This window comes from Cuculus canorus, chromosome 1 (assembly GCF_017976375.1).
Source record: "Cuculus canorus isolate bCucCan1 chromosome 1, bCucCan1.pri, whole genome shotgun sequence".
Taxonomy (NCBI): Eukaryota; Metazoa; Chordata; class Aves; order Cuculiformes; family Cuculidae; genus Cuculus; species Cuculus canorus.
Window position 1 is genome coordinate 9,023,034 of NC_071401.1, and position 26,784 is coordinate 9,049,817.

The window sequence follows — 26,784 nt, forward strand, 5'->3', positions numbered from 1 at the left end:
CCATCAAGAGCAGCTTCTCCACACATGAATATTATTTGTCATGTTTTTACAATTATTTGATGATCACATTCTACTAAACTTAGAGTCATTTGCAAAATATTTTTCTGTGAGACTGAAATCGCACTAGGATCCAACACCTCAGCTACACAATTCAAGCACTCCCTCTGAAGTCATACTGAACTAGAACATAAAGTATCTTTCCATCCAAATAGTCTTTTTTCACTTAATAAATTAATATTTTTCCTCCTTTTACTCTAATGGTCTTCCTACAAGAAAAGAAGTAAAGCACTACATGGAAAGATCAAATTATAAAGCACAGTAAGACCAGAAACTACTAGAAGTGAAAAAGGGAGTGACTCCTCCTGAAGAAAAAAAGAAACAGAAAGAAAGAAAAAATAAACGCAAATTACATATACATATTATGAAATAGACTAAGCAGTTCGAAAAATAAAACCTTCACCTATTCATCGCTTTTCCTTTTTCTAGAAGTTAGCTCACAATAATCTTTAACCTAAACTGGAAAGCTATTCATCTGAAACATTGCTTAACTAAGTAATATTAACTAACTGCTCTGGTAAATGTCTTTTAAAAGGATGAATACTCAACACACACTTTCTTCACTCTTCCATCTACCCTAGAAAAACTATTTAGCATGAAGCAAAACTTTTGCACTTTTCTAGGTTTAGGTGATATTAACTATACAACTGTACCATAAAAATGTTTGTAATTCCACCACTTCAAAATATTTATGTAAACAGAAATAATGGGAGACCAATTCTATGGTTATTTACTCTTAGGAATAAGAGAACTTTTTGAGTTCCTCTTCCTGGATTAATAAGTTTCCTCTAATCTGAGTCAGAAAATAGTTTTTCTCACCTCCATAAGTACTCATAAGAGGAAAAAAAACAAGGACAGAAAGTCACTGAATGGATTTGAGCTAGTTAAACTTTCTCAATCTTTAAAAATCCCCCTACTGAGGTTAATCCTTACCTCACTTCTTTATTCATGACTGACTTCCAAAGAAGAAAAAAGAAGTAGTTTCAGTGCTTATGTGGAATTTAAAAAAAAAAAACTTGTACAAAATATACTTAACTTCTTTAACAAAGCTACATCTGAGTAGAAATATAAATGAAAGCATACTGTAGATTCATCAGTACAGAAACAAAAGGAAAAATAATACCATAACAAAGGACAAATCTGATGCACTCTGCAAGATTTTCTCAGCGGTGATGAATTTGGATCCTCTCCTTACCAACTATTTCTCACCACTTATTTCGCATGTTCTTGTGTTACGAGTATACATTCACACAACTCTAAGTATTTCATTAAATGTAAATACTGATCATTACTACTATAAGGTCTTTGCTTCCAGTTTACTTTATTACTCTGCCTTATAACTAATAAGACAAGATGGGAGAAAGGAAAGGTACAGCAGCATTTAGAGGTTATCTCAAGGCAGGGAGCAGGGAAGGAGGAAATTGTGAGAAAACAGTTTTTAAATTGATGCAAAAGTATTGTCTGAATACTCTATCAAAAATTCCTGCAGTCTGTGCTAGCACTTTTTTGCCATTGCAGAATCAAGTGATTCCTATGAAATACTTAAAATTTACTACACAAATAAAACAATATTAAATATTACTTCAGAAGAAGTAGGGAAAAAAAACCCTACTATTTTAAATAGAAAGAGTCAAAATGCAACGTATTAGTGCAAGAGAACTTACCAGTCGTCTCCTCTCTTCTTCAACAGCAATAAGGAGCCGAGCAAACTCTTTCAGTGACTGGGCTGAAAAAAAACACAAAGAAAGAATGTCCTGGTCAACATTACATTTTCATACCAGATGAGTCCATTACCAGGATTTCAGTCGGAGTGATAAGATACCTTTCTCTTATAGTACTTCACTGAAATCAGTAGTCATCAAATGAGGCACAGATTGAAGTGAGCAGCCCATCAAGAGCTGGTTAAAAACAACGGAAAAGATCCAGAGTCTTAAGAGTCATGTGTATCTAAAACCACTTTTTTTTAAGTGGAATATGGCAAACTGCTTTTCCTGAAATGAGCAAAAATCAGTCTCAAAACAAAGAATTCTACAATCAGACACAAAAATTACTTTGGCACAAGGTGCAGAAAGAAACTACAAAGAAAAATCTTTAGTTTATCCTATTAAAGTGCAGCAACAAATATTTGCAAGAGCTATGAAAAATTTCAGGTAAAAAATTGAAGGTCAACTTTTTAGAAGAAATGCATTATTTATGCCAAATGTTTAGATTTAGCAGCTCTTGGCTTTACATTCTGCAAGGACAAGCTCTCAGGTGACGAGTACATATGATTGATTTATATATAAGCAAGGTTTGAATTCTGTTACAATTGTGGGAGTCTTTGCTCAAAACTGCCTTGAAATATAAGTCAAAGGGCTATAATGGATGTCAACAGAAACATAATAAAAGTACTAACCTACAAAAGAGAACAAGAAATGGGAAAGCATTCAAAAAATTCTTAAGGCTTTATTCTCATGTAAGCAAGTAGTGCAAATCTCTCCAGAAAAATTTATCTTTCCATTTGTATTACTTTCTCAAGGCCATATGGGTTGTTCAGAATTCAGCATCACAATGTCACAGACAAAAATGCCAGAAAAGAATCATGTGAGAAGAGCTAAGTAGCTCTTTTTACTTTCTCCTGATGCATCTAGCAGTAATTGCTGCCAAAGACAGGATGCTAAATTTCATGGTTTAAAGTTCTGATCTCAATGCAGATTCATAAATCCTACAGCTTCTCACAGCAAACTTGAGACACTCTAAATCATCTTTTAAAGAGGAAAAAAAACAACTCAACTTCCATAAAAAAATTGATGAAATCAGTATGTTTTCTACAGGATCTGCTATGTTCTAGTATCTTCTAAGAGAGAATCAGTATCTACTGTGCCTTAACTTGTCAGCATTCACAAATTGCTACTTAGTTTTTGGACCATACCCAAATCATTTTTATCCTTTATCCCATCTGGACATTGCAGAGATCACCCTTGCATTCTTCATGTTTTCTTTGAACTCTTACAGCTGAAGAACACTTCAGTGCTTGTTCCAATTTCTTCTACAAGACCTCACGTAGTTTATTTTTTGCAGCTGTAATGCTATACCTGCATATCTTGACCTCTAGATCATCGTTTGCTGACAAATCCTTTTTCCCCTGTTATTACTAGAGAGCTCTTTGCTTAATCGAAATACACCTAGCAAGTTAAATGTCCATCAGTTTGATCTCAAGCTTTTTTCTTCAGCATTTTCCGCTGAGAATACAAACACTAGAATATTTTGCCACCTTTTAAGCAGAAGAAATTCTAGGCCTCCTGCACAGACTTCTGAACTCCTTGACTCAGGCTTACTACCTGAGCCTTTCAGTTACTCACTTTCAGTTACTTATCAGCTCAGTCTTTATCAGAGTTACATCTTGAAATCAAGAGCTTAAGTTTGCTATCCACTGAATTAACTCAATCTCTTAAATTCAGCTTATATTATCCTAGCTGTTAAAGCCAGCTAAAGAAATACGTGATGAGATGACAAGTTACTTGCTAAGAAATCTGTTGCCTGTTACATTCAAGAATATCTATCTACCCATTATGAAACTCTAAAAACTCAAAAAACCACGAGCTAAACACGCATGACCAAATTACTACTTATTTTCACACCGCTATCTCCCAACATTTAAAAATAAATTATCCTTATCAGTGGAAGACACAATAGAGCCAGTTGAGTCTCTGCACATGTGGCAGATTCTTTACCCACTAAGAAAAAAAAATATATTTTCAGATAAACTAGACAAACATATTACTTGAATTTTATTACCTATTCAGGGAATTAGGATGCACTTCAGAAAAACAGCTGACTTCCTAGTAAAGCCAGCAAGAAAAATCATTTCCAGATTATTTCAGTGAAATAATTGGTCATTTTTAACCACAAGATGATGTGTTACTGCAGTCACATGTTAAAACTCCCCCCTCCTTTTTTGCTTTAAAACTATGGAGTCACTCACAATGACAAAACTACTTCAAATAGAAATGATCATATCAAGGACTACAACTTCGTGAGGACAGCAGATCCAGAACCTATTGAAAGTTAAGTTTTCCCTACCAAAATCTTCCCTTATGGTACTCTTCACTTAAGTTTCTGATTACATCATCAAAACCATCCTTAATACAACAATGACTCATGAAAGCACATGGTGTAACTCAGACCGCTAAGAGCTGCATGCCAAGAATGCAGAGAGAGCTTAGCAACATGGATGTCCCTGGTGACTCTGCTGGTTCTTCTGCCTTTACAATGGCACCATACAATGCCAAAAAAGGCTTCACCACAGCCAGCTGTCCTACAATACCAATGCATGCTACAGTACTTTGGAGTCTTTCCTTTTATTACATCCTTCTTTCCATATGTATCCAGAGGGACCTGGACAAGCTAGAAAAGTGGGCCTGTGTGAACCTCATGAGGTTCAACAAGGCAAAGTGCAAGGTCCTGCACCTGGGTCAGGGCAATCCCCAGTTTCAATACAGGATGGGGGATGATGTGATTGAGAGTGGCCCTGCAGAGAAGGACTTGGGGGTGCTGGTGAATGAGAAGCTTGACATGAGCTGACAGTGTGCGCTCGCAGCCCAGAAGGCCAACGGTATCCTGGGTGGCATCAAAAGAAGAGTGGCCAGCAGGGCGAGGGAAATGATTCTGCCCCTCTATTCCTCATCTGGAGTATTGTGTCCAGTTCTGGAATCTTCAACAGAACAAGGATATGGACCAGTTGGGACAGGTCCAGGAGAGGGCTACAAACATGAAGCACCTCCCATATGAGGCCAGGCTGAGCGAGTTGGGCTTGTTCAGCCTGGAGAAGCCATGGCTTCAAAGAGACCTTACAGTAACCTTCCAATACCTGAAAGGGGCTACAAGAAAGCTTGGAAGGGACTGTTCACAAAGGCTTGTAGTGATAGGACTAGGGGCAATGGGTATAAACTGGAGAGGGGCAGATTTAGGCTAGACATAAGGAAGAATTTCTTTACATTGAGAATGGTGAGACACTGGCACAGGTTGCCCAGAGAAGTTGTGGCTGCCCCATCCCTGGAGGTGTTTGAGGCCAGGTTGGATGGGGCAGCCTGGTCTGGTGGGAGGTGTCCCTGTCCGTGGCAGAGGGGTTGGAACTGGATGGGCTTTAAGGACCCTTCCAATCCAAGCTATTCTGATCCTATGATATATCCCCAACTTGTTTGACCTCATTAAAATCTACGGTCATTCCCCAGATAATTTTATCCATGCCGGAACCTGCAACAGGAGGTGATAGAGGGAAGGCAAGATGGCCCTTGCTGCTTTCTCCCTAGCGCACACTTCTCCCTTCTTTCTCCCCTCTCTTCTGACAGAACCCCTCTGACTGCAGCCAGGTGACAGCTCTTGCCTCCCTTGGGGCCTGGGCTGGGCAGACAGAGGGGTACGCAGGGAAAAACTCAGCACAGGGTGCCCTCTCTTCCAGGGCAGCTTGTCTGCAGGGCACCTGGAGAGCTGGGCAGGGGCCTCGCTCCCCTCCACCACCCATCCCTCGCTCAGGGTTTCAGCAGGAACCTGAGGCACCAGATACACACATCTAACTCTGGATTCCCAGTTCTCAACAGGAAACAAAGGAGTATTTCAACAATAACAATCTAACATGCTTTGGCATAGTTAAGAAAGAAAATATTTAAAATTCAGAATCATTTGTGTCAGGTGTGACCCACTGCCTCCTGTCAGGAGGCCCAGGAATTCCACACTGTCCTCACAACCTTTCTTACTGATGCTGCAACACTTTTACTCGTCATCCTGCTTCTTTTTAATCAGAATTAATGTGAACTTTGTAAATACAAAAAGGGGTGGAGGGAAGAAGAGTCAAGTATTTTACAAGACGAAATGTCATGGGACTGTTCAGACAAGAAATTAATTCTGAAAACCCAATAATGAATAGTGCAATATGTAACCTAACTTAACTTAAATACAAAGACATTTTTAATTATTTTCCAAACCATTGTTGTTACTGTTGGTCTGTTTAAATAAAACAAAGTCGTGTCTTAATATTTTATTCTAAGTCATTAATAAGATAGAGCTTACAAAATCCGAACAGTTTTACAGTCTCCTTTTTATTTAAGAGTTATTCAAAAGACTTGTAAGATACACTTGGTACCACGATGGAAATGATGCCTGTGAAAAGCAACACCCAACAAGTAAAAAGAATTGGATATGTACATAGCTGTACACTTGTGGTCTCATTCATCACAATTAAAAAAGGTAGCCAGCTGTTTTCTCTGGAGTGTTCCCTAGGCAGCAATAATCAGATGCAACATTTACATTGTTTAGGAGAAATAGCTCCTATTACTTTATTTAAAAACAAACAAACAAACTCCTAAAGCTTCCCCCAAAACCTCTTTTGTTTTGAAATGAAAAGTCTTTTAATTAATTTGGTTCATAAGGAAACAAGCTAACAGTAGCAGCAGCTTAAACCTTAACAGTGTAAATCAATGACATCCTTTTTTCCAGAAGATGCATTTGGGATTTTATCTCTATCATTTCACACATATGGTACAGCTCCTCAAACAGCTACAGGCACATAGTCAAAAGAGAACTGAGGCTTAGTGTAGGACTAAATGAATGAGGGAGAAATGAACATGGATAAATTTATCTGAATTTACAGAATGCATTATTAAAAATAGGCCTCATTTATGACCTAGAGTTCTGGTTTACTGCATTATAATCAACCCTGTGTTTCATAGGAAAAAAAAAGTACTTAAAATACTTTATTAATTTTTTTTATATACTTGTGTAGATAACATATCACCCTAAACCAGCAAGCTATGGACATTACTGAAGCCACTCTATAGTAAAGAGGACACTGTTAGCATCTATATGCCATCTATATTTAATGAGAAAAGGAAAGTAATGTGTATGAAACCTATAAACAGTTTTATATGAGCAATACTAGGTTCAAAGATAAAGTCAAGTTTGGAAGGTAATATACAAGCTGAGATAGAGTGGAAAGTTACTGCAGAAGACAAAATAAAAATAAATATTTTTTTCTGCAAAATGAATTGTTGGTTTAACTTATCCATATAGTCTTAAACAAAGGACAGGCAATTTTAAATACTCTAAGGTAAACTAAGCAACATTTTATCATATTTCAAGCAGATATTACCACTATCTTCAGGTATATAAGTATCAGCATGGAAAAAATATAGATACAGAAATATGCCATTTGGTCTTAAAACATCTATATAAGAGTCTAAAATGTGCAAGTCTGTCAAAGATTTCTTATACCTTCCTGATGTGACTGGGGAAATGCCAGGACTGTAACATTCATTGCTCCTGACACACTTTGGCAGAACGGTCAGTCAAGTACGTCCCCTCTCCGGATCTGGTCATTACTAGCACAGACCTGCTACAGCAGGCTCTGAATTCATGCCTGAGCACAAACGTCAACTAAAGTCTCCAAGGGATTTTTTTCCCAATAAGTAATACATCACTGAATCAGAATTCAAGCCAGACATAAAAACCATAAGGAAATTTCCTAAGGATTAACACTTGTTTACCAGACTTCAGTGACAAAGCCAAATAAATTTAAGATCCATGAATGCTAGGAGGGCTGGGAGAAGAGACCTTTTGCATTCTAAAATAAAAGCAAATATATTAACAAATAGTTACTAATTCACAGATGTATTTCCAGAGCCTTTAATGACTGGCATCACTTGCAGCCACAAATACTATTTAAAAAAAAAAAAAAAAAAAAAAAAAAAATACCCAACACAACATAAAAAAAGGAGGTGGAGGGTGTAGGACAAGAGGATCAACAGATGTTTTCCTGATCAGACAGAAAAATCACAAATTTCAGATTAACGCTGACAGGCTACCACAAGTATCTGGAATAGAGAGACAATAATCTGCTTTCTCAGTACTTTCTCTCTAACAAGAATGGTGGATGCCTTAAAAGCCACATAGGATCTGTAGTACATTTCTGAAGGTAACTGAACTGAACATCTCAAAATGTCATCACTATGGCAAGTTTTCAACACACCAAATGTAAAACCAAAAGAGGACTGCTTTGGAACACAGCTCCCAGAGCTTCCCATTCTCTTTGTCTTCCAACATGTTGGCTATGAGTTTAAATATAGCGTTACCTGACACAGCACAGATTTCATTTACCACTCTCACAACCTGGACTAATTTGTTAACAATTCTTTTTTTTCTTTTTTTCCTAGTGAATAATGCCTATAAAACATTAAAAATGTACAATTACCTACAGCTCGAAATGCAGCTACAGTTTAGCCCAAAGAGAAGAAGCTGCAGCATCAACACACCTAAGTCTGCAAACTGAAATAAAGAATAATTTGTGCAATTTATAAATATTTCATAACCAATGTTGACTGGGCTTGAGTCCTGCTGTAATACAAGTTTAAAAAATTGCAGCCTAAGACAACTGCAACATATTACTACACACAACTCCAGAAAAGTTGTATTTGGACGAGTACTTGTCTGTTAGATCTTCCCGATTATTGGTCAAGTTTTCATTTTTTGTTGGCTGGTGTTATTTCCTCTGCCACTTGTACTATAGGCCCACTTTCCTCACTTTCAAAGGCCAATATTTTCAGAGAAACTTGAGTTTGCAAGACTGCGCTCAGTACCATAAGTAATATTTACTGGGAAAGTAGAAGAGAAGAAGTGGAGAGGAGAGCAGGATTTGAAATTGTTTTTCTTACCAACTTCATCCTCTTCTGGGTTTCGTTCCCAAGATATTAGAGGAAACATTCAAAACACTTTCTTTTTGTTCAGGTTTAAGGTAATATTGCTTAGGCATTTATATAAATTCCAGTTTGTAAGCTAACAGGCCCAAGATGTGCTTTCAGTTTAAACTCAATATTGGTGTCACAAGGTAAATTATGTTAGAATATTCCATTGTGGAAAAAGAAGATAGAATATCAAAATAATAGTTCTTTTTTTCATGGGGTATCAGTCTCATTTAAATTTGCAAGATTAGTATTGGATGAGCTACCTTATTCTCCATTTGGTTTCTCTTACTCCCCTAATCCGGGTATCAAGATTTTATGGATCTATAATGAGGACCTCTGCATTCCTTTAGTCTGTGTTTACGCTTACCACAATCTCTATAAGAACAGGAAAAACCTGCTATTGCTACCTTCCTATAATACAATGAAACACACTTCTGGTGATGAAAGACATGGGCTAAAGCAAAGATTGAAGTGTAAAGGTTTTAAAGTCACGTGGAAATGACCCACCAGATGCTCTCAAATTGACAGTAAATTCTGCCAGCAGACAGTGGTTTACAGTCACGGCCCCAGTAACCACAAATTTCCTTGAAGATTTCCACCGTGGGAAGGTACACAAAGGTAGAAGCAACCCTGTCTGGCCTCTACTGCTCTTGTGATAGAATCAAGACACACTTACAGCAGAAAAAGTGAAGCAATTTTGGACTCAATAAAGGAACATTCTTATTATTTACTCCTTAATTAATCTGTTAAGTAAACTCTGCAAGGCCTTAATCCTATGCTTTTTAATCAAGTAGTACTGTGATCTTGATTTTGAAACTATTTCCACCTAATCCAGACTCTGAAGTTTCAACTCCAACTAAATTAAAAAAAAAATATATATATATTCAATCCAATTTTAAGGATAGTTTATCCTGACTTAAGATGGACATCTCCATAAGAAAAATAAATGCTAAGTATTCCTGTAAGGGTTAGATCCTCCCAGGGTGCACAACTTACAGTGGTAATTTTGTTTCCTGTGGCAATTCCTACCTTGAACTGTATGGAAAGGTAATTTGCCAATTTTTTTTTTTTCAATTCTTGTAACTAAGTGTGCTACTTTACAAAAACAAATCCAAGTTTGTCAAACAAGTCCATTACAGAATCCCTCCGTCAGAACAGACTTTTAAGATAATCAAGTCCAAATTATGCATCAGAAAGGAAAATTATGATAAGAAACAGATACAGAGACCAAAAATGTCTGCTTTAAAACTTCTGCAAGGAAATCACAAAATGAGGAAGCAATAAAAAGGACAAAAATAATACTTCTAAAGTGCAAATGTATGCGTTGAGGACTACATATTTTTCTCCAAGTATGATTCCATCTTTCGCTCTATACAGGGAAGCAGAGAACTTTATCAGAGCACCACTACTGAAATCCATTCAACTAGAAGTAAACAAACAAAACCCACGGCTTTTCTCTACTTCATTTGAGTTAAAGCACTATAAACTCAGAGTAAACGCGGTGGTATTTTGTTCTCTACGTTATAATTAGGAGCATATTGGTTCTTTGCAGTATGAGAACAGAGAGACGCTAAGAAGTGCTCCAAATTCCCACGAAGACAAATCCAGCAGTGAAACTACTACAGATTTAGTAACAGTCTCCCTGCTTGACCTCCTCTGGTACGTGGCATTCAATCCCTATACGTTTTTGAAAGACTGCTCCCCAGGAAAGGATGTTTAAAAGTCCTTCCATACACCAGAAACAACCATTTCCCCTGACCAGTTTCCTGGCTTTTGTCATACTATAAAGGCTAGACAAGCCAGCAGCAGAGGCCAGAAAGTTCCCCAGTAACAAGAGAACCTCCTGTCTGAGCAAAATACACGCGTGCCTCAGAGTGCAGAATAATGTGCAAACCATGTAAGGCAACAAATCAAGATCCAAGCTTAATCAAAGCCCAAAGCTCTGCAAGATGTGTTTTCAACTACAGTATATGTGCAGACCATATTAAGCAACTAGAATTTTAACTCAAAATATTTTCATCTTGCAAAAAATAATGAGCAAATATAACGAGGTATTTTATGAAGGTTTTTTTCTAAGCATATGTAAAGCATAAAATGTAGGGCTGCTCTGAGAAGTAAAAATCCTTTCATTTATTATATAATTTTATTGAAACAAGCCTTTGTCAGCGTAACTATCGAAATCCAGTTACAAACAGTATCAACTATCGAAATCCAGTTACAAACAGTATCCCACTCAACAATTCTTCGCTATATAAAGTAGCTATTGTGTCACAAATATTTAAACAATCAAATATAAGCCTTGTACAGAAGTTCAAATCCCCTAAGTGTTTATTTACAAACTAAGAGGACTTACAAGGAAGCCAGGTTATCTGGAATTTCCAGATCCACTGTCAGTACTTGTCAAACACAGCATTTAGAGAGATAACCTTAAGACGTGCAATGTTACACAACTTAAATAAACCGAAGTACTTGACTTAATATCAGAAATTTGCCACGTCCTATTGACGCAATACCTCACAAAGCAAAAAACAAGTAGAAAATTCTAAATGGATCAAGCAAGGGCAAAAGGTTTCCTGGAATCCTGAAAAATTTAATGGCTGTCTGTCCCACAGTATGTTACGAAAAAAACCCCAAACCCACACCAAGCAATTATTCAAATATTACCACCACATTTTTAACACTTTACTAAAAAAACAGCTGCAATATATCTACCCTGTGTTAGTGTTCTACTCTGACTGGAAAACCAGCAAATATTTTGAAAATACATCATTTGATTTGGAAATGCATCTACCTTCCACAACACAAATTCTTCAACGAAATAATTTTTCAATACAACACTAACAGAGCTGTGGCAGAAAAAAACAGTTCTAGACTCTATTAGTCTAGAGCACCTCTCCCAAAATGTGGCATCCTGAAGTGACAGCAGAAGCACTTTATTAAATCATCCAAGCAATTTTGTTAGGAGCATGGGTCTAAAAGGATCTCCCAGGCAGTCAATTCTCTCACAAGACACTATATCAAAACCCTTCTACAACTCCGAAAACAACTTGTCTCTCCTCTCTTTCTGATAAAGTATAGAGGCTTCTGGGACTAGCCACAACAAATCTTCTATTTTCACTAGGTTCTCACAGAATAAAGAGATTACAGGTTTTGAGAAGCGGTCACTAAGAAATACTGCATCTCCATGCCACTACGAAATGGGGTTTAAAATGATCGTGCTCTGCCAAAAAGGAATCAGCCTGTTTCCACCTGAAGAAGCCACATGCACAGCAGCCTGGTGTAGCTCAGCAGAGTGTGAGGAACAATATCCAATACATTATCTTTTGTCCAACAGGTATGAAGTGATCTTAAAGTGCTTCTGAAGACCTATTTTGAAACCCCAGGAGCTTGAATTGTCACTAATTGAAACTAACAGCATAACTTCCTGTGCTGTAAAAGTTCATTTAATCTGGTTAATCTTTACTTTAAACAAATTTACCATTAACTTTGACTTGAACAAATCAGATTTCTCTAGAGCTGACTAATGTGAAGATCCTGTGAAGGGTCTGAAGCACAAGTCTTATGAGACATGTCTGGGAGAATTAGGTTTTTTTTCATTCTGGAGGAGGCTGAGGGGACACCTTATTGCCCTCTACAACTACCTGAAAGGAGGTTGTAGCAAGACAGGTGCTGGTCTCTTCTCCCAGGTGACTAGCAATAGGATGAAAGGAAATGGCCTTAAGTTGTGCCAGGGGAGGTTTACACTGGATATTAAGAAAAGTTTCTTTACTGAAAGAGTGGTGAAGCATTGGAACAGGCTGCCCAGGGAAATGGTGGAGTCACCATCCCTGGACGTATTCAAAGAACTTGTGGATGAGGCACTTCAGGACATAGTTTAGTAGGCATAATGGTGTTGGCCTGACAGTTGGACTTGATGAACTTAGAGGTCTTTTCCAACCTTAATGATGCTATGATATCCACAACCTTTTACAGGAAGAATAGCTTTAAAACCCATGGAATATTTAGAAATAGATAAGACGAAATGTGGATTCCAGTTAAATCAGAGATCCTTTCAATCCTCTCCTGCTTTTCTTTGTGTCTCACCCCCATCTCAGTAGAAAGGATCGTGATATAAATAGAGTATGAATATAAATATTTCATTGGAAGAACACAATTGCTACTTCATGCTTAAGTTTTTTGAACAGCTCAATTACAAGACAACATGGGAAATGACCACTGGGCAACATATTTAAGCTGCAAAAGTAATACTCAATCCTAGCATTCCATAAACAAAGGAGTTGGAAGTAATTATGACTAGATTGCAGGCTTGTCAGTCTGCGATTCTTCAGAGGCATATCCATACTTTAAATGAAGAAAAAAAAATGGTATTTCATTCTTTCCAGCTGAACAAACCTATTTGTGCGTGGGTGCTGAAACAGGGGAAGCAAAAGGAAAAGCAATGTATTCAGAATGCAGCTGAGAATCATTAATACTGTTTTCCTGATTTGTAAAATTTACTGCATTTATTATTTGAATGGTGAAACACTTTAATTAGGAAAAATATGACCAAATGCTCCAACAACTGTTAGGTTGGCCACAATGGTTTAGTTGAATGTAGGTCTACAAGTGGATCACGAACTTCATGTACTTATAACTCTAGTATCTACTTAAGACTTTGATTTCAGAAAGCGCAAATCCTTCATCTTACTTGCTCAAAAGTGAAGATTAATATTTCAAAGTTGAGTTGATTAAACCACTGCCTGTTTTTGAAAATGAGTGCCTATTGCGCAAAAGGTATTCTAACTCTAAACTGTTATGCGTTCTTACTAGAAGTGTATTATACACAACACCAGTACAGACCAGTTATTCTCAAACCAGTCCTCAGATTGTCACCCTGTGGGCACTCATACTTCCGCCAGGATGCCCAACTCCAGAAATAACAAAGCTAAGCCATGAAGGAGGGAAAAAGGGGCATGTTGAAGGCATGGAACAAAGACAATAAAGTAGAATGCATATACAGGAGTCTAGAAGATTGAACTATTAATGAGTGACACAACAGATACTTCATTTTGATCCATAAGTGGCATGGACAACACTTGTCTACTCAGCTGTTCAGATCAAATGTTAACTTATTTAATCTTCTTAGAAGAATGCTTAGGGACAACTAAAGCTACTGCTGTCCATTGCCTTCCTCAACTCCTTTCAATAAACAGCATGAGCTCCAAGGCAAGTGGCAGCCTCAGACGCCAGTTTACAGTTCAATATAATAAAATGAACTAGCAAACTAAGGGAGTCTAAACTAAATCTGCCCCTCTTCAGTTTATACCCATTCCCCCTCGTCCTATCACTACAAGCCTTTGTGAACAGTTCCTCTCCAGCTTTCTTGTAGCCTCTTTCAGGTACTGGAAGGTTGCTATTGCATCTCCTCAGAGCCTTGTCTTCTCCAGGCTGAACAAGCCCAACTCTCTCAGCCTGTCCTCGTATTTCCTGCTTTGTCAACTCATTTGACCTTCCACAGCAAGGACAAGAGCTCTGGGCTGGACCAACAGAATAGAATGCAGCCTTCTCTTTCTGGTGCAGATGCTGTTTTGAAGCTTCCGTGGGATCCTAGCACTAGCATAAAATCAACCATTTCTTGGACATAATAGCATTCCGGAAATTGGTAGCATTTGTTTAAGTATGCAACAGCAATAAAAAAATAATGGTAGGAGCAGATTTAACAGATTTTACACAAATACTTTAGGCATTTCACACCTGATTGTACTGCGTTCCTCCCATAATTTGTTACTGTTTAACTTCTGTAGATAAAAATAGTCCAATAGCAATAGGGAAGAAAACTGTCCTGTGACTCAGGTCTTAGCAAGCAGCTTAAGTAAAGTTGCTTTGAAGGTCACCTAAAAAGTTAATCTTAAAATTCATTCTTCCAGCTGGAGGAAAAATAGCTGACAAATCTAGGCAGGTAATTACTGTGGAAAAACACCATACAATCATTCTATGCAAATTGACTCTCAGTTGCAAATAGCTTTCTATGCTAATTCAGCAACCCTTCCCTGCCCATTTAAAAAGAACCCACCTTTTGTAAATATGCTTGTCTCTAATATGTTCCACAAGGTCAACAAACTCATGCACTACAAAAGTTATTGGGATGATGCCTACGCTAAAACAACTGACACCTGGAACTCTTCCCTCATGGTGGTGGCAAGATCCTCCTCTTTCCTTGGTTTAGATAAGGCAGTAGTAGACCTGAGACACTGGAATTAATTTTAGACTTATTTGGTATTTAACAATGTCATTCAGAAACCCAGCTGCGAAGGGGAACTCAGTACAAAGTAGGTAGAATATGAATGCTAAAAAGAACTTTCTTGAACTGACCTCAAGTGATTAAGGAGACAGCCTGTATGATAGCCAAGTGATTCAGACCATAGGTGGTTCAATGGCATTCAATAAATATTATGAAACAGTCAGGCAAATTCAAGAAGCTTATTGTACACCACAAACAATAGAGATTCAGTGGCTTGAAATGGTGACTTGCCTGACAGCTGCCTGAGGTTCTTCATTACCCTCCAAGTGGCTCCGAAGGGTCTCCTACCTTGAAGACTCTAATAACTATCTTTGTCAAGATTTGTCTCCACACACTCTAGCCAGACATAAAGGTCTAATAGATTCTATTTTTTTTCAATTTTCATTTTCATAGAGCACTATATGCACAGTTTATACCAATAAAAAATGAAATTTGGCACCTCTTTAATGCCAACTAGCCTTTATAAGAGATAGGGAAAGAGAAACTTTGATTTCCTTATTTGTATAATTTTATACACAATTTCCTGAGACAGATCTGTTTGTGTCTTTGAATGGTAGGATGCTTATCCTCTGACAGGCCCTCCAAGAGGGCAGAGCAGCTGCTAACTCAAAAGCATTGCACGTGTCTACCCAGTACAAACAAAAAAGAAGACCCAGCTCCTTGCATCATTGCTCAACTTAAACAAGAGAGCCTTAAGAACACAGCAGTGGAGTCAAACAGTTACTATTTAAGTTCATTTTGGTTGGTTGGTTTTCTGAAGTTCTTTCTCCTCAGTACATTTTAGTTGATTTTTTAAAGTTCAATTTTAAGCTCACTGCTGTATACCACATAATTGCCAAGTATGAGTTAAAAGTTCTGTAGATGGTTAGTTGCTAGCAATTTATTAAACCCATGAATGACTTGAGGTGTGAGTCAGCAAAGATCAGGAGCCACAACTGCTAGCAGCAATAGGAGGATTCAATTCCCACAAGGAAAGATTTCATGTTTTAGAACTTCTGACCTGTTCCTTGTGGCTCAAGGAAACAGCAGTGACAGAGTGAAGTAGACAAGCTTTTCAGTGCTTTTTCCTAAAGAGCACACACTCATAAAAATAGATATTGAAGTAAAGTGTCAGAATAACAGAATGTATTTATTTGTCTTGGTTTCTTTTAATTCTGAATACAACAGTCTTACATTGCTATTAAATCTCACTGACCTATAATTAGCCATAATACAAAAAAAATCAAGAACATGTTAAAGACAATACAATGCTATTAAGTTAAATAATTATTTTTATTATTTTCATCTCTATCAGCCACGATCTAGATAACACAAACAGAAGAAAAGTGGATAAAACCAGAGAGATTTCTGGGGAAGGAATCAGGTGGCATAAACTGGATAATACTAGGAAGGAAGGAGCTGGGCAAACCTTCCCCTTGCAAAATTTAAGCCTGCACAGCGTAAACTGAGGAAAAAGACACTTGTTCATTAAAAACATAGTTTTGGCACCTATTCCATCTGTCTAACATTCTAAGTTACCTATAAGGTTTGAAACATGAAAATCATACAACTGTTTTGCACCAAATTCTCACTGGGCCTCACAAATGACTGATCACCTTTACACTCATTCACTGTCGATTTAAAGTATTTAATCTTTGTGCAGAATATGAATTGCAAATGGGGCTGAAAGTTAACAGTGCACAGGACAATGTCTAAAAGAGTGCATGGCAAGCTGTTGTCAAGTCTTGGATATTTCAGACTAAGGAATGCATAGTTGTTACTAAGATAGAGGAAGAAACACCCTCTCCTAAGAGTAAGGGTAAACTATGTCAAACCTTTGTTACCATGCCTTTTTAGTATTAATGATTCACTGACAATCATCATGCTATTTTTGCTTTGAAGATGCCACATTCTGCATAACTTCAGTTGCACAAAAAAATTACACCCTGGGCAAATCACATGCAACTGGAGCTAATATCAATTAGTTTGGCCCTATGCAACATTACGGCCTTTGTGTTGCTGCAGATCACATGCTGCCACATGCATTTCAAAACAGAGAAAACACTGGCAATTTTTGCTAGCTGTGTAATTCTAAATGAGAAATGCTAGTAAAGCTGGGGAGCACTGTTTGCCAGCCCCAATTTGCTGTGAAATATCTGAAAATCTGAAAGAGCTTTCATAGCATGAAACCTTTAATGTTCATTTTTTAAAAAACTGAAGTTCTGGATGATTTGAGGAACAAGCCAATCTGCATATTCAAAAAAATAAGGGGAGTAGCTTTCAACCCATGCACAAAACGTCTGACTCTAAACTGGACATGTTCTATATGAAAGTGGCTACGTAGATAAATTTGGTCATGAAAAAATTGCCTAAAATGCATTACATAGCCACAAGTAGAGACAAATAGATTTTTTTGTCAAAGAACAAAAACACTTTTATGGAAGAATTAAACATTTGTAAATGAAAAGAAAGAAATCATAAAAATTAGAAATCAGAGATATTTGAAAAATTAAAAGAAAACAAAAAAAACCCAAGCAATCGCTGGATTAAATAACAGATGGATTAAAATAAATATTAAGAACACCATCATCATCATTCTGTTTATATTGAGTGCATCATAGAGATTAACTAGAACTACATCTCATGTTCTCTGTAATGGGCTCATTGGAATAGATGAGTTGTATTAGGAGAGCATCTAAAAAAGCAGAGGTTACAGGAAATGCAGGTGAAATTGAATGCTGCTATTAGAGATCATGTTGGCAAAAAAAGCAAGAAATTATGTTGTGCTTAGTTACTGAACAGAACTCTATTACTTCTTCAAAAAACCCTGACCAAACGCATTCATGGAGCCCTCGACTCAGTTCCAAATACTTACTACTGGTAAGGAAAAAAAAAGAGGAGGAAAAAAAACCTACAAAAAACAACTGCATATCTCAATTTCGAAAAAAGCTGAAACTTCTTTTTAACAGAAATAATCACACCCTGACAGAAGAAGCCTTATTTAGAGGGTGAATTTCCAATGGTAAAGTGGATTAGGGGGGATTTCCAATACCAGGCTTGAAATATAAAAGTATTTTACAATCTTCAGAACAGAGTCCTCGTATTAAGCTCCTATATATGCAGTGGGTTTTGTACAAAATTTATCAAGAGTATCACTGCAGACTGAATAAAACTTCCCAGTGGCCTGTAAAGTCATAGATATTCTTTAAAGAAGGAAGTGAAGGCAGAAGCAGGCACAGAGAGCAAGATTCAACTATACAAAGCTGTCTTTGATGATAAGCAAACATGTAGCTTGTTGGGGCATGTTAAAGATATGGATAAATTCTAGGTCACTGCTCTAGGGAGATCAAAAATTAAGCCTTACCCTATAAAAGTACACAGTATCATTCAAGTTCTGTTAGACTTGAATTTGATTCCTGTCAGTTTACCTTTTACTCTATAAGCTTCTTTGATGTACGTGACAATCCATCAGGCAATGGGTGCTTTAGAAGCTAGAAATCCCTTCTTTGAAGCTCCAAGTGAAATAAATCAGCTGTCAAGCTTCACGAGCTCTGTTTTTTCCCTAAATAGTTTTAAATGCCTGTTTAATGTCCAAACAATAAAACGTCTTTTTTTGCTACATCTAGGTCACAAGCAAATGAAAGTTGTCTTTGTCCTCAGTCACCTGATTTTTAAAAAAAGTTATTGACCCAATCTAAGACACATAATAAGATACTGTAGATTTAGTTTAAATGCATAAAATATGTACAAGCTAACTTTAACAGCCAAGAAATAACATCTAGAATGCAAAAGAGCTCATACACACCATTCTTTTTTTTTTTTTGTCTCTTTCCAAGCTCAACAGACGTGAACAACAGATGCAGTTTTCTACTTGGGTAGAAGCAGCTCAGTGGTTTCACTCCCCTACTTTTATGTCTCAGTAAAATTAAACCTCCCCTCCCATCCCCCTGCCAAAGGTTAGTGGAAGACAGTGACCAAACAGGAGACTGTCATCAAAGACAGCTAACTATCACGGTGTTGTAGGGTGAGGATGAGGCACACCTTGCCAGTGAGAGTAAATAGCTGAGACCTTTTGTCCAATGACTAATTAATCAGTCAGGAAAAGGGAAATACTGAATGGAGAGGAGACTTGAAAACAAGTTATCATAAGAGACACGCTTGGAAGAGCCTAAATCTGAGCTTCTTCTCTGTATCATATAGATCCTTTTTAAAAAATACTAACAAGCTCTATATTCCCTCTTGTACTGCCAAATTATTTTTAGAAGCAACTACGTTTTAATAACCATCTTCCTTCCTCTCAGATGTTTGGGGAGAGACATAGGGGCCACGTGGTTATTTACAGCTCATGACACTGAATTTAGCCATTCCAAAGATGGATTATAATCCAATTTTCTCAGCTACAGCACTCCAGATGAATTTCTGAATCCTGGAAATGCTTCCAGGATTAGCCTGCCGAGAGAAGAATATTTTGATGATATTAAAAAGGCTCATGTTCAAGACAAGCTAAGCTGTTCAGTTCTGCAAATGCAGAAGTTCTGCGTGTGTGCAGAGGCAGAACATTAAGCAGTCAGTAAATTTTACTGACAAAAGTTCAGACATCTATATACTTAGGAATGCACAAGTTGTAAAGAACATATTCCTGGTTTTACATCCTTAAATGCTTCCTGTGTCTTACTAGGCACTTAAGACGTTTTTGCAGATCTATGTTATTATTAAAAAGTTATTAAAAATAGCAGCAGAATTCAGAAGATTCACAGTTGACTCAGTTGACAAAGTACTGCTGAATACTTTCCTCTACAATGAACCAAGCTATGTCATGGAGGCATAGCTTTTTGATGGGTATTTTTAAAGTCTTGCATCATTTCTACTCATGGAAATTTTTCCTTTTGTTACATGCTCCATTAGAAAAAAAAATGTGAACTGTCCCACTATATTTGCGATATCACATTAAACATATAAGAAACAATATCAAATGTTACTGCAACCAGAGCACAGAACATACTTACCAATATTAATTTCATCATCAGTTTCAGCGTCTCCAATACACTCAAACTGGAAATCTTGTAAAGACTGTGAAAATTTTTGCACTGCCATGGATAAGTCTAAAATTCAAAAAAAAGGAAAAAAAAAAAAGAAAATCAGAATTACTCTACTCAACTTCATTAGAGCAAGGTTTCATGTGCTTCTGTATGGAACATATTTTCTGTTTACAAAGTTTCCTTTCTAGGTATCTTGTTTTGGACAGTAACTCCATTAAAAAAATCCATATCACCATTTCAAAATTAAAATACTGAGATATCCCAGAAACCTACGAAATAGCCTAACACCAAATTTCAGTTACTAATGCAGGTATTACAATCACAAATGAAGAACTGTCACACTGTCGTTGTTACTGAAAAATAAGAAATTAATATAAAAAAAAAAAGTCTAGTGGTAAATCGCATCTGTAAGTAAACCGTTGTTTAAAATACTGCAAAATTAGTTTGCAAAATAAAGCTCCTGACAATTTCTTTCATAAATATCAAAATAATTATATTCTAATTATTCTAATACAGTAAAATATGATACAGTCTCATGTAAAAGCTTTGTAAAAAGGAATTGAAGGGGAAAAAAATAAGTCACAAGCACTTGCTAGTAGACTAGGCTGTCCATGAATCCACGAGCACTATTTTCACTGGATTACACAGAGTGGACCTTCAGACCAAAGCAATGTGAAAGCAGTCCAAGTTTCATAGCATAAAATTTCATTAGAATTGTACATGCTCCAACAACAACAAAAAAGTAAATACAGAATATCAATGTAACCACATAAATCTGTTCTGTTCTTTTTTAGGTACACTAATGGCAAATGCAGAGATGAATGGGATAACGAATGAACTCAGTCAAGACTTAAAAAAGCTACCAGTGCAGATGAGCCCAGAAAACCAGCAACAATTCCCTATGTCCCAGAGAACATATCTATGGTATCAATTTTGAAGATAGGAAAATTGGCAATTAATATTTTGATAACTGCTAAATCTAATCAAAAGTCATCGTAAGGATAAATTATGAACAGAAGTCAAGTCATAAATTCTGTTTGAAAAGCATGATGTATCTGTCTCTGTCACTGAGGACGTTTAAAAGCCAACAGGACATGGTCTTGGGCAACCAGCTTTAGGTGGCCTTGCTTGAGCAGGGAAGTTGGACCAGATGATCTCCAGAGCACCCTTCCAATCTCAGTCATTCTGGGACTTTCTTGACCCTCTGTTATTACAAAGTGATAAATATTCATTTAGTCAATGACGGACACAAAATTACAAGGCTAACCTTTTTTTCTGCCAGGAATAAAACCTAAATATAAATCCACAAATTGGCCTAATATCCTAAATCAATATACACACACACAAGAAAAAGAAGTGTCATTTACAACTAAACAATTTTGATAGCAAGAACTATTCCACTAAATAAAGTAAGGGTTCTCCACATAAGAATTCTCACACTAAGATGACCAGTGATGATGATAAGCTTTTATTTTTCATTTTTTTAAATTAAAGGTAAGCACTTGCAAGCAACAGAATCTCTACCAGGATTTTGCCCAACCTATGTATTTACTCAGCGCTTGCTGCTTTTGTATTTTTACATACAGCTATAGAGTACATCAGTACAACAAAAGAATCAAGTCTTTGCACAATACAGACATGAATGGATATTTTGCTTGTATGGTAAGGAATTCTATATGTTTATCTGATAAATAATCAAGGTGTAAAGAATAGAATAACCAAATTATGTATCTTCTTGATAAAAAGCATGGAAAACAGGAAAGAACATTCCCCAGAATTATTGCATCCTTAATGTGCATTTCCTACTGTGCTGTACATCAAAATTATATTATAAATGTATTAACAAACTAGATGCTAAGCACGAAGTGTTTCCTACTGCTTGGTACAGATGAAAACAAAAACAATCTTTAAAAAGTGAAGCACGCCTTTTTATGTAAATACAGCATTTTTGATATCTAAGTTATTGATTGTTTTACAGCTGTTACAGACCTAAACCTGAATTAGTTTGCAGCAGGATGCTTTGTGTTCAAAGGGAAGAGGCAGTTTCATTTGTTGACTCTTCAACTAAGTTACTATACTGAGTCCTATACCCTTCTATGAAACTGCTGCATACCAATTGATGCCAAAAGAATAATATGGCCTTAAGGCAACTGAATGAAAAGATTCTACATTGCAAGTACATCGAAATGTAAACATTAACTATCACTAATAGGAATGCATATTTATTACCTCTGGACAATCTAATAGCTGCTCACAATGATCAGCATATCTTTGAACGTGAAAGGAAATGAGGGAGCATAGACTCTCCCCTATCACTCTTCCACACGTGCAGGGCTCCGTGGAACAAATGTCAAGGGAAAGGAAAACAAATGATAAAAATATCCAAAGTGGAGTCTCTGTTTTATACCCTGGATTAGTCATACACAGGCGCCGATCTCTCTTTCATTGTGTCAGCAAATCAGAGAGTGTTAATGCTTACACATTCTGAACCTGATAGAGGCATGTTTAACCTAACACCGTAAGAATTACAGAACTCATTAGATCACTTGATAAAATCATCCAGAATGATACAATTTGGAGATTTCTGCCTCTATATGAAACTTATTCTAATAGCTTGAGAGTATTAGAAGATACCATATTAAAGCTGTTCAGTGCTGCAAGGAATGAAATGAAGTTGCAAGGTCAGCTGTGGCTGGTGACACTGTTTTACAGGTTTTGTACAAGTTCATTTTACCTGAAAATATAAAAAAAATTAGTCTACAGGGAATTCTAGCTTACTTGGACAACTTCCTAGAGACTGTAGTAGTTGCTCCACCATTTGACCAAGTAGTGCAATTCCTTATATTTATCAATTTGTTTCATGGAAGCATCATCATTTTTTTGATTATCATATTCACCTAGTCACAGAAAGGACCAGTTGTGCAATAAGCACGTCTCCTTTAAGAGATACAAAAATTCAAAACTGAATTAAATCAGATTTAAGATAAATTGCTTCTTCAGTCGAGAAGAGACAAATGATAATCACTACCATCTAATTTTGTCTAGACAAAAAATGAAAAGAGCAAAGAGATGGAGCAAAAACTCTGTCCAGCTTTTGAAGATGTTGTTTATCACTGCATATCCCAGAGTCTTAATGTCACTGAGAGCCCTCAATACATCCTGCTCCTTCCAGACATAGGAAGATAAATCACCACACAAAATAAACCACCTTTTTTATCATCTGCAAGCTATGCAGCATTACAAGGGTCACTCTCACTCAGCTTCTAACATGTACATCTTGATAGTCATGTCCTTCTTTGTGGAGTCCACGTGAACTAGGATATTTCACTTAGCCTATGACAGAAATTCTCCTTCGAGTAGAGACCATTGATCTTCTAAAGTTTGTACAGGAAGTTATCAGCTTTATTGACTGACAGTACAAATCTATCATACGGGGAAGGACAGCTGCTCAAAAGTCTCAGTGATGCCATAAATATTGTTGCCCCTTCTCTTCTGCAAACACTCAAATACAGTAATCTCTCTGGGTGCTACAGAAAAAATGCACTGTGTTATTTCTCAGCTGCCAGAGGGGTGAATTTCCAACTGGCAATTCTGTTAAAATTTATTTTCCAACAGTATTCACTTGAACTTTCGTACCCTGTTTTCCCCAACTCCAAAGGAGGATTCGGTTCAGTTTTGCAGTGAGGTATATAGTCAAGAGTGGTCATCTACATGCTACTTACTAGTCAGTGGAAGGAGATAACCAAAACAGAGCTGCCTGTTTTAGTAAGGGCTGAAGCAAAGCAACTGTTGAGCAAGAGTTTTTTTGCAGCGTTCTGACAGAGGAAGTACTAAGAATACTACAATGTGACCGGAAACAATAAAAGAGTAATTGCAGCTTAACCACAAGAAAGCAATATAACACCAGTATTAAATATGGATACATATAATACTAATCATCAGTATCATAATGCTAGTGGAAGAATAATAAAAGTCATCATCCATTCAGGAAATCACAGAGGAGTCAGGAAATGCATTCCACTGTACTTCTTCCTGAAATTTTGTATTTTTGATCAATCTACTCAACACTTAGTCACCTAATAAAAATATGAAAAAAAATGCATTATCCTAGAAGTCAGGTTTACGTAAGATTCACTTTGTTTCAAATTGCTAAAAAGGAAGATTTAATTTGGACTGTAAAATATTAACTTATTTGAGGCTTCAGATGAGGCCCTACACACTGGATATAGGATGATCAAATTATGATGCAGTCCCTTTGTATTACTAGAATTCTTCTTCAACTTTCTTGTCCTAGATTTGTTAAACATACCATAAAATAAATTCTTATATAGAGCCTTAAGGAGGAGAGAAAAATACATTGCAACTGTGATGAAAGGATGGATGACATTACCTGAAGGATGAAAGAATGAGTATATTAGTTTTGGCACAACCCTTCACAACAAGATCAAGTTCTACAGATAAGGAAACTTGACAAGATTTCTACAAGTTGGTCAGCACAAATAAAGTTTGGGTGGGAAGGTTATTTGTTTGGTTCTGCCAGTCTTATGGTCGAAAGAGCAGAAGAAAGCCCAAGCTTTTGACAGGAGTCAAACAAGCTCCAAAAGAAAAACCTTCAGGTACTTGCAAAGGACCTGTAACCCTACCCTCGTAAGAGACTGCAAGAAACCGTTCTCAGCAAATACATCAAAGCTAAAGTCTTTCTACTTCTTTATTTACAAAGATGACTTCATTAGCAAATAGAGTTCCAATAAGCAACTCTCTTCCTGACTGATGTCAATCATCCTGGAAAAACTTGGTATCATTCACTGGGTTAATAAAGAAAAACAGCAGTTGAAACACAGTGAGAAGATTAAACATGCCTCAATGAACTCCAGAGTGCCAGCTGGAATGCTGTAAACAGGACTTCAAACAACAGACTCTCTGGCTAAAATAGTAACAGCAACATATCTGGTGATCTGACACAAAGCTAGTTATTACCGTATGGCTTCAAAGACAGCAGAAGCAGAGGGGTGATGGCTGAGCTGGAAGGATATTAGAGGCAATTCTTCGGTCAGATGAATTTCAGGACAGTGGAAGACTGGAAAGGAGACCACAGTCACCTTCGGTGTTTCAAACCTTTGGGCAGTCTGATTCTGCTACCAGAAATGACTAGATGTATTGCAGTGCCATGTTTGATGAGCTATCTCATTTGGTCATGAACTGACATACAGGTTTTTTAAACCCGAAGCTACTCAACAAAGATAAGTATTAAAGAGCTGTAGTATGTGAATAAAACACAACAGAAACTGAAAAATATTGCCAGAGGATGTGATAAAAAACCATGCTAAAATGCAGAAAACCATTTATCTAATTCACTGACTTTTACTCCTTGGTACCTGAAAGCAAGTCACTGCTGTAGGGTTTTTTTTAACTGCTTTACAAATAAATTTATTTTCTTGATTTATTTCACAAGTAACTCTCATCCTATAAACCATTTTTTCTGTCTAAGTTATCTAAACACTCAAAAAACTAGATTTATAACAGAAAGTTTATTATAGCAAAATAGCAGCTATGACCATTATTCACAGCATTCTTACTGCACCAAATGACAGAAACATGGAAAGATTTAAAAATTCATACAAGTGAAAAAAGGGCTTTCAGTATAACAAATACAAATCTAAAAATAAAAAACTATCCAGAAAAATATTTGGGAAATACATGTCTCCTTAAATACTTCAGGATACAGTTCTTTAATGTGAAGATGAACAAGGAACTGCCTTGGGTTTGTTATTTTATATGAGAATGAGCTTTACAGAGGCAAGATATATCAACAGCCAGAAATAAGCTGGAGGAACAAGAACACCCCACTGAGAAGCACTGAACTTCAACAGCTTCTGTGTTTGCTACAGTCAATTTGATTGTAACTAGAACATGTCACAGTGGGACATCTTTTTCCACATCATAGACTGTAAACACAGCAGCTGGCAGTGCAATTATATTTAGGCAGTATGAATGATTTAGCACTTAAAGGCAGTGATCATACAAGATTGTGTATATTGCTACTGTATTTCAGATTTCTTCCTGCCTTAAAGGCTTTCTCATTAAAAATCTCAGCTTCACCATTCTTGGTCTTAATTCAGAAAGCAGCACCAAAATGCATTTTCTTCACAATTTTCACCTCTTTCTCCTCTTTATCACTCACTACTGCTTAAAAATGAAAAAAAAAAAAAATAAAATCAGTGGCTGCAGGTAACTTTTACATTCAGAAAATCTTCCGGTTTCATGATGTATATGATAGCAGGTCAGCACAAACAAGGGGACCTGTAAAGGACTTGCAAAAACAGCAATGCTGACGTATCTTAGTACTGCAATTAATTCTGCACAGGAAAAGAATTCTGAGGTTTGCTGCAAAAACAGATAACCTCAGCTGAATAAAACATCACCACCATAACACATGCCCTGAACACATATAGCTAGAAAACAGTTTAAAATGCATGTTAACATGCCTATCAAATAGACAAAAATCCCTACAGCCAGCTGACAGAGCTTCTGCCATCTTCGGTTTCAATTGACTTTCAATACTGGAATCTTTCCTACCATACATGGTTCATAGCCTATACCATTGCAGGCAATATGGTCCATGGCATGTCTATATTTAGAAGCCTGTTTGATGGAATTATTTACATACACACACACACACGTTATTCTTTATTTCTCAGCTGGATTAATAAGTGGA

The 26,784-nt window shown here is 36.8% G+C and overlaps 1 protein-coding gene across 1 annotated transcript in view; it reads right to left on the reverse strand.

Moving 5' to 3' along the window:
- Positions 1–26,784, reverse strand: part of ARHGAP42 (Rho GTPase activating protein 42) — a 161,692-nt gene that overhangs the window by 106,405 nt on the left and 28,503 nt on the right. The window contains exons 2-3 of the mRNA XM_054074108.1: positions 20,037–20,132; positions 1,722–1,783 (exon numbers count right to left, since the gene is read on the reverse strand). Coding sequence (XP_053930083.1) covers positions 1,722–1,783; positions 20,037–20,132 — 158 coding nt within the window. The remainder of the gene's footprint in view (positions 1–1,721; positions 1,784–20,036; positions 20,133–26,784) is intronic.